The 12,405-nt window shown below is 32.7% G+C and overlaps 1 protein-coding gene across 1 annotated transcript in view; it reads right to left on the bottom strand.

Moving 5' to 3' along the window:
- The window catches only part of LOC106457031 (cytochrome P450 4c3-like), a 39,686-nt gene that overhangs the window by 25,260 nt on the left and 2,021 nt on the right, over positions 1-12,405 (bottom strand). The window contains exon 2 of the mRNA XM_013916414.2: positions 3,812-3,946. Coding sequence (XP_013771868.2) covers positions 3,812-3,946 — 135 coding nt within the window. The remainder of the gene's footprint in view (positions 1-3,811; positions 3,947-12,405) is intronic.

Here is a 12,405-nt window from a genome sequence, read left to right as displayed (position 1 = left end):
TAATGTGTGTGAATCATTTTTTGGACAGAATTGTCACCGATGATGAAAAACGGATTCTCTATGCGAATATTAAACGCCAAAAAACAATGGCTCAGTCCAAGACAAAACCCACTTCCGACCCCAAAACCTGGACTCCATCCACAGAAAGTTATGCTTTGCATTTGGTGGAACATCAAAGGAGTAATTCATTTCGAACTCCTCAATCGACAGCAAATTGTCCATGCAGATATCTATAGTCAGCAAATGGAACATTTAAATCAAGCCCTTCATCAGAAACGCCCTTCACTCGTCAATCGGGAAGGTGTTCTTCTTCTTCTCCAGGACAATGCACGTCCACTATGAATGTGCTATAAGAGTGATTAGACTCGATTAGTGTAGTCCATGAGTTGGTGATGTTGACTAGCTGCTTTTCCTTTATCCCCCTTTAAAATTAGGGACGACCTCGAGTAGGTCAGTGTTTCACCCCCCCCTATTAAGTTAAACAAAAAAAATTTGCACTATACTTTAGGGCTATGGGTGCGTTATAAGAGTGATTCGATTAGAGTAGCCCATGAGTTGGTGATGTTGACTAACTGCCTTTCCTTTATCTCACTTCTCGAGTAGTTTTGTGCGAAATCTTCAACAACAACAATAAGAAAATGTGCTTCTAATACATTCATCCAGTCATTCCAGGGGTGATTTTCTATTATGACTTATTTTAATAGAACTTTTTATCAATTAAGTAAATGTCATAGTCCAGTTAAGCTCCAGTGAACAGCAAATTTAACTTTATGTCGACTGCTACCCCTAACCGTTATTACTTTTATTTCGTTTTTATGTAAAAATCACATTTGTGATAGAGCTAAAAAATAACGAGTAAAACGTTAAAGAGATCAAAGGAACCTGTTTCAAAATACATTTTTAGAAAACCATGTTTTGCACAATTAATATAAAACCACAAACACGGTCTGTCTGCATTTTGTGCGTCTTGTTAAAACTCTTGACGTTGATCTTTGATATTGGTCCCATATAGAAGCATAAATTTAAACACAGTTGTCAGTCTGTTTGTTTGATGTTGTGAGGAGTTGAATTTCGAACTCAACCTCCACTCTTCCCAGAGATCGTGTTTAAATATATAAGTATTTAGAGAAGCGGTTCGAGTTTGGCAGCCCTTTAAATTTTTCCGAATGAGGGCTTAACTGAGCAAGGAAGTCGGAAGTAAATTATGCGAAGCCGATGTCAAACGAAAGTAACGTTTATTGTTGCGCGTAGCAAGGATACCTTTGCATCGGACGAACAGTTTGTGTTTTATGACTAAAAATAGCATTACTTTTTGAATCAGATATTGCCGGTTACCAATGCTAGTATATATATTTATTTTGCTCTACCAACAATACGAAAGGAATGCAGATGAAGAGGCAGTAGTTGTTTCCACAACGACACATTTCACGTGTTCTGTATAGTGTGACTAAAACGTATAAGGACTAATTTTTTCAATCAGATTTGAAATATTTGTTTAGACATCTTAAGGTGGAAATTTTGACTCTAGGTAGTGCAGTCTTAAGATGATTGATATTGAACTGGTTTCCTTTTTTTCTTCTTCAATTAGAGTGAATTATTTGTCTTCAACTACTTGAATTAAACACATTGTATTGATCAAGGCAATTTGACATAAGGAACTATAGACATTCACGGTTTCAGATGATGCAATCTTAGGTAATTACTTTTGCGCGTGCACTTTGATGTTAAGTTTTTTTAAAGTCTAAAGATTATATTAGCCTTAATGGTTCATAATTTTCCATCTAAGAAAAATAAATTGTAGACATTAATTAAATGACCCACATAAAAACAAAACAGTTAGCATGCAAAGATAACTGAAATTTATACAGCCCTCACTGTATCTCATTTATAACACTACAAATCAATGTTGTCGACTGGAGTCTTATAAAGACCAAAATTGGAGATTTAAGCATAATTATGATACTATATTATAAAATCCATTGATATTAGTTTATTCTGAGGCATTCACTCTTTAAGATTTAGCAAGATAACGCCACTTTTAATCGGAAACCTAGATACATGAGTGTTCTAATGAAGATATTTTAGCGATCCTACCAGAGGTTGCTAAGGTCAGTATCTGTGAACAGAATTATGCCACCTGTATGTATAATTAAATATAGAAGAAAGAAAATAATGAAGGAAGATCTATTCTAAGGAAGGGTGAAAATAACATACAGATATATGGTGTTTCCAAACTGGCATATCTGCCAGACTTTAAAAACATATTGGATAGTTTAATTCTCTTCCTAAATGGGTTCCGTTTGACTCAGTATAACTGTTTGGTGACTTTTGACTTTGTATAATTATTTAGTGACTTTTCATTATGTACAACTGTTTAGTGTAAGCGTATAAAGTTCATCGTGAAAAGTGTAATAGAATATAATAAAAACAGAAAAAAATATCATTTATGGTTAGTTTTGAAGAACAACTTTCTCCAGTAAAGCTGATATTATCATCAGAATAACATTCTGTAATTCCAATTTATTGCTGTCTTCCAGATGAAATTTGCAACTTAAGCAAAATATATAAAAACTTAATAAACAGACGTATCTGATGGTCTGATCAGGAAGTAAGTGCTTCCACCTTTTCTGTTTATAAGGTATCAATATGAGTTAAAATGAGGTTTGGACTGATGAAAACTTCTGTTACCCTTTAATGCACTATTATTACTTAGAATAACACTTGGTTTGATAATTGAAATGATAAGACTGTGTAAAAGTTGCTTAAACAAAGAAGTTTAAAATGTTATGGCAACACATAAGAAAAATCATACATACTTGCTATGAAGTACAATCAGCATCCATCTAATTTTGACTTTAGTCAAAAATTACACTTATATAACAGCAGGCCAAATATTCCTAAAACTAAATAATTTTTATTTGTCTTAATTGAAGCAATAAACAGACATAACCTATACCATTTATATCTGTTATCAAAAGAGTAAATATAACTATACATTCTTTATAACGTGATAATATTTTTCTTTAATGCGATTTAATCGTCATAGTGAACAATATTGTATGTGAGATACCAGTTTCGAAGCGTTCTACTGATGTAATTTACACATTTCAATTCCCTGAAACTATGTTAAAATAGTGAAAATATGTGAAGTTTCAAGTGAAGATGTGAATTTTTTAACTTGAATATTTTATAGTTTGCCCATTTTGTTTACATATTTGTGGCATGAATTCAGCCATAAATGTGGGAAACTTTCACCTTCAGCGGCTTTCACATATACTTTTGAAAACTTCGGTAATATTCTTCATGAAAATATTTTGCTGTATGCATCAAAATTACGTAAAGTATTAAAAAAAACTTGAATTATATAAGAAAAAAAATAAATGCAAATTTTATCTTTACTTTTATCTTTATCTAGTATAAAAACTGAAATAAGGGGAACAATATTCCTTATAAGACCCTCAACTAGCCGTATAGAAAAAACGTGTATTTATGCTCTACTACCCGTAATTAGGGTCCCTCCGGTGGAACAGCGGTGAGTCTACGGATTTATAACCCTAAAATCAGGAGTTCAGTTCCTCTCGGTGGACACAGCAGATAGCCCGAAGTGGCTCTGCTATGAGAAAACACATACACACACCCGTAGTTAGAAAACCTTGTATTTATATTGACGCTCCAGATGTATGATACTGTGTTTTATAGACAGAACACACTATTAAGATGTCGATGTATTTATGTCGAACTGAAAGATCATTTGGAAGGTAAACACGTGAGCATGAAACAAAATTTTCAAATTTTAATCCTATTATCTCACCTGAATAGACTGAAACTGGTCTGGACCTGCGTCTCAACACAGGAAGAAGGTAGACCTGAAGGATTCGAATAGGTTGGGCTGTACTTCCTGGCAGCTCCCATCCACACCTATGTTTCCAGTTCCATCTTTTATACTCTTTGTAAAAGCAAATAAATAGCAGAATAATAAGTAACATAATGAAAATAATACGAATATTGTTGTTAAGTGAAAGCGAAGACAAGTATGCCGTATGAATAGCCCACCGCGTTTCCATGGTTACTTAATTTGAAAGTGGTCTACTTGAATGTTTGACAATCAATCTAGGTAAGTAATCTTTTTAAACATTTTCTTAAATAATGGCAATGAAACTATGGCGATATTACTAATGGGTAGTTTGGGTCACGTGACATTAATTCTTAATGCAATACTTCAAAGAAAAGTAATGTTACTATGATATGACTTACCACGTGACTACGAAAGAATGGAGTTTTTGTTTTTTTTTGGTTTTTGTTTAGAGTCAGCCTCAAAATTCACAAAGGTACACCTGTTTAATATGTACATATAATATATTTGTATAGGGCCTTTTAAAACATGGAGTCGGGAATACAGAGATGGTAAGTGTGAAAAACTGTGATTATTCAAGGACAGTTCCTTTTCCAGTTTTCGCCCTGCATGGCCAGGTGGTTAGGAAACTCGACTCGCACTCTGAGGGTCGCGGGTTTGAATACTCATCTCACCAAACATGCTCGCCCTTTTAGCTGTAGGGACATTATAATGCGACGGTCAATCGCCCAACAGTTGGCAGTGGGTGGTGATGACTAGCTGCCTTTCCTCTGGTCTTTCACTGCTAAATTAGGGACGGCTAGCGCAGATAGCCCTCGTGTAGCTTTGCGCGAAATTCAAAACACAACAACAACTTTGTTGGAATTTTAAATAACTGTCGCACTGCAGAATGAGGTTTTATTATATTTTACTTGCTCGTCGCCAATTATTTCTCCTTAAGACAGAAACCATCGATTGAGGAAGAATAACGTCTTACATTGCGGCAAATCAAACAATATATTTTACGTCCATTCTGAAGTTTTATTATTCGGAATTTTGCGTATAGCTATGGATAGGTTATCTGGGCTACTCTTGTCTGATGTAATAGAGGGATTTGACAGTTACTATTATAGAACTCTCACGTGCGGTTTTAATTAAGAATCCTAGGATTTGCATTCCAGGCGTTTTGCCCTAGTCATTGATAAAGTGTTAACTTAAATGTCCTGTACACAGGATGCTGCAACCCACTCTTTCCTGTATTATCCAGAGAGCAGACTGTATCGTCAGAAATTGTGTTAGAAAAATCTAAAGCTCATACATTTTTTGTTAATGTAATATGTGATATTATTACTATCAACAAAAACACATATAGTGATCCAATACTAATTAGAGACATCTCTAACTATGTTATTGGCAAACATAAAAGTTCACTTTATTTAGCGATTGTTATGTGTGATAACAGCGTCAAGCGTATTTAAATTTGCTGAAATATAGTCAAAATGATTTTGTACGTGCAAGTATCATGTGATTAAGAGCAGCATATTTTCTGCAAAGTACTTCATAAAAAAACTAATCCTGCGAAAAAATTATCTTACTGTGAAATTAGTTTACAAGGTCATTCTGAACACGAAGAATTGACGTAATAATATTTTGACAATCAGCGCTTTTCCTGTTACTAATGTGTGAAGTTTCGAGTCTTTACGAGAATTAAGTCAAGCCTTATTGTATAAGAACGGACATCATTTTCGGTGTTAACGCTTGTTCACAGAATATTCACGATAACATAAGAGAAGCCAAGGCCATGTAAGCTATATTTATTTGACGTATTTTCATGTAATAGTATAGTTAGAAAAATAACAGAAGTTAAATGTGTATAGTAAAATGCAATGTGAGGTAAATATTTTAATCTTCTGAAATATGTATAAGTTAATCTGTTTTTTTTTTGTATACAGAAAATCTTAAACTGTGAATATATATATATATATATATATATATTAGTATGTTATACAAATGATGAAGACAGTAATGTACAAGAAAGATGCTTGTAAGTAACGAGAATTACAGCCATTAGATATCGGTTTGAAGTATTGGAAATTGGCACTTCATTAATGAATTTATTTGGGTACACTCCAGAATTCAAAATACCTTTTTAATATCGATATCCAAATCAGGTTCAAAATCTCACATGAAAACTAATTTTATACAAAGCAAGTCAGAAAACTATCGAATAAATTTCAAACCGGCTAGACTCCCACGGTTAACAATAATACTGTTTAGGTAGTAAACATACACATACGCATGATATGTTGTGATTTTAATACGTGCTTGTGATATAGCTACAGTGATTTGGTGTTTGAAAATATACACCTTCTATCTGGTACAAAGAATAAAATAGTCTTTTTCAAAACAGATTTCCAGTTTTCAAAGCATTATTTACCCTATCAAAAAGAGCTCAGAATGAAAATAAAGTCAGTAAGTAGAACTGAAGTAGAATAGTCTGAAACCGAGCTAAATGATAATTTAAATTCACTAGTTAAATAAATGCCGATAAGTATCCAATTTATGATATATGCTAACAAGATTGATACACACAGTTTTCTTTTTTTAATACAAACATATATTAATACACAAACAATAATACAATTTACAATAACAGTTATTACCAATAGTTATTACAAACAATGAGTTATATACAATAGTTTTACAACTTACAAACAATTTAAAGTCTTCTTTCTAGTCTGGAACTTCCTTGATGTCTTATCGCGGGGTAACGATGAGCGAGTTAATTTCGATTTGATGTAGATACAATTCACTTAATAGGAAGCTAGCTAGCATTGTAATTCTCGCTGATCACACGCCGATTACAGGTCGAGTTTCCACCGATGACGTTAGGTAATGTTTTCGTAAAGTACTAATGTCCGATGTGAAGCCACTAAAGTTAACTGGTTTGTAATGTTCAAAATTTATAAACGTTTCTGGTCAAATATTTGTAGTTTCCCGATTAATAAGCGTTATAACAATCACAGTTATAGATTACGACGTTTATGGCACACAACTATAGCAAACCAATAATAGATATTGTTTTTTGGCGCATCGCGTTGGTTATATTTATAGGCGTGTGGAGAGGTTCTCGAAATTTCAGTTTTACGTAGCAATACTGACGATAATACTAGCGTTCACGCACACACATATATTGTTGATTCTTACACTCGAGAATCTTTTACAACTTTAGAGAATAGACGGGAGTTTCGCAATACATATTTAACAGTATAAGTTATGCACATTTCTAAATATAAATTAAATTTAGACAAACATCGATATTAAAATAAATATATAATAATAAATCCGTCACATCTGGAACTCAGAACATCATAACATGTCTACCAGCAAACTTTGATAATGCTATTGTAATTTAGGGTAAATATCGATACATCATCAAGGTCTAAACTCTAGTTGAAGCTGACCATTACAATAAGATCAAATCTAACCCACGTGCTAACACAAAGAAGAACTTTATAAGAAACATAAGAAAGAACATGGAATACAGTAAAACATTAAAACCGCTATAAGACTACACCACAGTACCATCCCACAAATCTACTTAAAAGGTTCTAGTAAGGCAATTCCCTCCATCTCATTATTAACTGCAGAGGCTCACTATGTCATTCCTAATCTAGATATAATACGAGATACAACATTACCATTATACAATTCATAATGGAAATATAAGAGATAAATAAATTCCAATCATGAACATAATGGTTACCAAGACACATAAGTTACGTACTACAGGAGTTTACAAGAAACTCACCAATGCTGAAAAATACTTCGACTATTGATGTAAATATGTGTAATATATAAGATACTAAATAGATCTCTAAACCCTCTTTGGCAGTATCTGATATTGAGGAATAATAAGATAACAAAGATGAAACCAAGAAAGAAAAGGAATAAAACAGCCATATATATATATATATAGGAATAAAAAAGTTTCTTTTGTAATTAACAGTTTACACAAGTTATATGAATAAATTACATCTATACTTGACAATTTGTTTTATTCTTTCTATTTTTAACAGTCTTGAAAATTAAATAACTCTGCAATTATAAATCAAAAATGTAATTGAATTATCATTAATATTAAATAATATAATGTCTTGGTTTAGTTGATATTAAGCGCTAAATTACACAATGGAGTATCTGTACTTTGCTCACTATGGGCATTGAAACCCGGATACTAGTTTCGTAAGCTTTTTAGATTTACTGCTGAGCCACTGAAATATAACATTCTTGAATGTCCTAAATAGATTTTCAAGTTAAATAATAGGATATCTTTGAAGTCTTAAATACCATATTGTCGTTTAGAAGTAAGATGTCTTGAATATCATAAAAACTTAACAGTGTTAAGCAAGTGATACCTTTATTATCTTAAATAGCTTAGCAACATATGTTATAGGATGTCCTTAATATTTTAACAAGTTACCAAGTAAGATGTCTTGAATATCATAAAAACTTAACAGTGTTAAGTAAGTGATACCTTTATTATCTTAAATAGCTTAGCAACATAAGTTATAGGATGTCCTTAATATTTTAACAAGTTACCACTTGACTTATTAGAGATTTTCATGAAATTTTTTCTACTCCAACTTCTCTGCATTTTCAGAAACTAGATTTTTTCACTTTATTGAGTTAAGAGTCTGATGCAGTTGTGTATATCTAGTGAAGGAGAGAACAGTCTGTTCAGACCTTACGTAATAGTTTGATGGCGGTCGAACACAAAGTTAAAGAGCCACATGGGTGCTTGTAATACTCGAAATATCAATCTTAATTAAATATCAGCTCTCGTTCTTAACTCAATTTTAAGGTTTAATCGGCTAATGCTAGCTCTTGTTGTTTCCCATCGTCTTGCTACTCTGACAAATTTGTACATGTTACTGGTACTGCGAATCTTTGACCCCAATAACATCGTGCTAACAAGAATATTCAACGATACTGAAACAGAAACAAAATCGAATGAAATCATATGTATTATCGTGACATCCAAACAAGAAGATCCAGTAAATCATAAGAAAAAATATCCAGTAACATCATAGTCTAACAGTAATGTCAAATTACATCATAAACTAAGAAGAATATCCAATAGCATCAGAACAAATGTATCGTATAAGGTAATGGACTATCTTTTACCTTACACTATTGGCTATGCCTTTTAGTAGTAGAATTATAATAATAAGATCTGGAGACAGGGGAGAAGAAGTGGGAATATTTATTGCCTGTACTTGAATACGTGAAAATCGATATTAAGCTATCCGTACAAACTATTTTTAGTGTGAATCTTTAACTGAGTTTATCACCTAACATCTTGTAAGTTTTATCTTCGTACTCAATAGCAGACAAAGCAACAATAACAACTAGTTTATACGGCTAGAAAATCGGGTAGTGGACAGTATCATATCATATCAAATCCTATACTTATCATACCAGTATTACTGTATGTGTCATTTCATAATTTCTTGTCGTCATAGTCAAGTAACTAAATAAACAAAACCTGACTATTCCTATTACCTGCCCACTACTACTAACTAACATAAAGTAGAACGTTTTATAGCTGTATACTAGTGTTGCGTGACCAACGAATCACTATTTTCCTATTTAACTGGGTATTTTATTGGAAAGATATTTGCGCATTACAGCCCTAGGTATATACAAGTAGTCATTTATTCATTATCACGATGAAAATCCAACGTTTTGGTGTATTACTTTGTTGACAACTGCTTTTCACAGTTGATTAAAAAGCTGAAACATACATTTTTAGTTAATGGATGTATAATGTTTGTTGAGCAAAACTACTTCGTGTTCTCATGTATCGATTCTGTTTGTTACTGCATAAAATTTATATCTTGTGTTTCTTTTGATTACCATGAAATATGACGTCCAGTTTTTAATCAATCAGGTTTCCTTTTATTTTAATAATGCATTTGTAAAAGCTTTACACTCATATACATAGCATGTGTACAAACGTTGTAGTTCAACTCAAAGCTCTTTGAGTTTTGTTCTTATTCCAGTCTTCCTAATGTGCTTTAAGTCACGAAAATTAGAAATCAGAAAACACGTGGTTTGGAAGATTCCAGTGATATTAGAAAAACACTTTTGAAAATGCTATAGCTGATACTTGTTATTTAAATATTTACAGTATCAAAATACCAGTAAATTACATACGCGTGGTGTGATTAATCTTATGGTTTCGTTTCCAGTAATATCAAATATTGATTAATAGTTATATCATGAGATTTTGTACACGTGTTTTAATGAATACGTGTAGCAACAGATACCTGTAAATGTTACAGAATCGTTTATAAATATCCTCATAAATAAAATATATATATATTCTTTGAAAGTAGATTGATTTACTATGAAAAATATTTAACTATAGGTGATCAGGATGTTTTTAAAGCAAGATATAAGCAAGGCGGGAGTTAGAAGAACGATATATCAACATTAGTTAACTTCTAATATTTCAAATGGTTTATGAAATCTCAATGGAAATTTGCAAGTATGTGAAGTTGATAAATAAACTGGGATAAACGCTAGTAATTCCCCATTATTCTACCTGAGGCGCTTTGAGTAGTGATTAGTTAAAGGAATAAGTAAGAAATACGTTCATACTTTAAGTTTTATTCGCGTGTAGAGTCCTTTATTAACAAACCAGTTGAAATTAGATATAAGATTGTTGTTTGTTATTCGTAGCCCGGCATGGCCAGGTGGTTAGGGCGTTCGACTCACAATCTGCGGGTCGCAAGTTCGAATCCACGTCACACCAAACATGATCGCACTTTCAGCCGTGGGGGCGTTATAATGTGACGGTCAATCCCACTATTTGTTGATCAAAGAGTAGCCCAAGAGTTTGCGGTGGGTGGTGATAACTAGTTGTTTTCCCTCTAGTCTTACACTGCTAAATTAGGAACGGCTACCGCATGTAGCTTTGCGCGAAATTCATAACAAAGAAACAATCATTTCTCGTATTTCAATAAAGGATCATGGACAAGAATACTGATTTTCAGTCTTAGAAAAACGAACTAATTAGTTTTTAGGTACGATGTTCGTTTTTGTATTGATAAAAACGAACTGATTCTTTTTTCGTTTTTCAGTTATTGAATAAGGGAACATGAACAAGGAACCAATTCATTTTTTAGCTACTGAATAACGAAAACAAACAACAAACCAGATTTCTTTGTTGTTCTTTTTTCAGCTTATGCCCCCCCCCCGTAACACAGCGATAAATCTTACGGCTTATAATGCCAGAAACTGGGTTTCGATATCCGTGGTGGACACAGATAGTCTGTTGTGTAGTTTTGCGCTTAACAAACAAACATATTTTCAACTACTGAATAACGAATTGTTCTTTTTTCATTTTTCAGTTTTCTTTTATAAAGGAAGATTAACAATAAAACAATTTATTTTTCATTTTCCATTTCATTGTAACTTTAGGCTACTGTGATCTCAAGCTAAATCCACTCATGAGCAAGTAATATTCAAGGTTAATTAAAGGAAACGGCTAACAAAATATGATATGTTATAATGTTTTTGATTCAGAAAAATATGGGTTATGTTTAATGTTAGCTTACTTGACGGTTATTAAAACGGTTTATTTTTATAAAGTTCATCTCCGATCGTTTTTTTTTATAAATACAAGTGAAGTGCGGCTAATGTTGGTATCCTACTCTGTTGAAATAAAAAAAGAACTTCTCAGTAGAATCGTGTTATTTTAGCTGACCATGATTATCTAATAAATTAGTGTGCTTGTTTTGCGCTTCCATCAGAATAGGGCTCATTTAGTAGAAGAAACAAATTGGTTCCTCTTTCATTTTTGATTTTTCAGTTTTATTTTATTATTAGGTTAGGTCCTGATATTTCATCCTATCAAACTGCTGCGCAACCACATTCAAACATTCAATCAGTCTGCAAGGGTGCTAATGTTTACACCATTAAAAATGTCAGAAAAATACATCTATCGGTTTTGGACTAGAACAAAAAAGCAGATATATATCATTCCGAAACAATGGTGTAGCTAAGGATATGCAAGGAAATGGCTTGGATAGTGAAAATGTTGATACTGATCATGTACTATCTACATATATATTTCAGAGGGAAATAAGACAGAAATTCTCGTTTAAAATTCCTTTTTAGAAGTAGAAGAGTTCTGCAACAAAAGTTGATAAACGAAGAGCAAATTTTTGGACTAGTCTTTTTCTGCATACAATTGCTGCAGAGATCTAAATGTGATTTTTGTCTCCCAAGTAAGACACATTTTGCGGGAAGATATACGGAAAAATTCGATGACGAGGAACCCACTTTGAGACTAATAATGGCTGGAGACGGCTTGAATGGGTAATGAAGAAAAACTTTAATATAACAGCAAATGTACAACGTTTCGACAAGGTTTTGTCATCATCAACGTTGTACATTTGCTGTTATATTAAAGTTTTTCTTCATTACCCATTCAAGCCGTCTCCAGCCATTATCTATTGTATATGGTGAAAGTAATGTCTTTTGATCCATTTTTAGCAACAGCA

The sequence above is a fragment of the Limulus polyphemus genome, unplaced genomic scaffold, assembly GCF_000517525.1.
Source record: "Limulus polyphemus unplaced genomic scaffold, Limulus_polyphemus-2.1.2 Scaffold283, whole genome shotgun sequence".
In the NCBI taxonomy this organism is placed as follows: Eukaryota; Metazoa; Arthropoda; class Merostomata; order Xiphosura; family Limulidae; genus Limulus; species Limulus polyphemus.
Note: the sequence above shows the minus strand (reverse complement) of the source record. Positions and strands in the feature narration are given on the sequence as shown.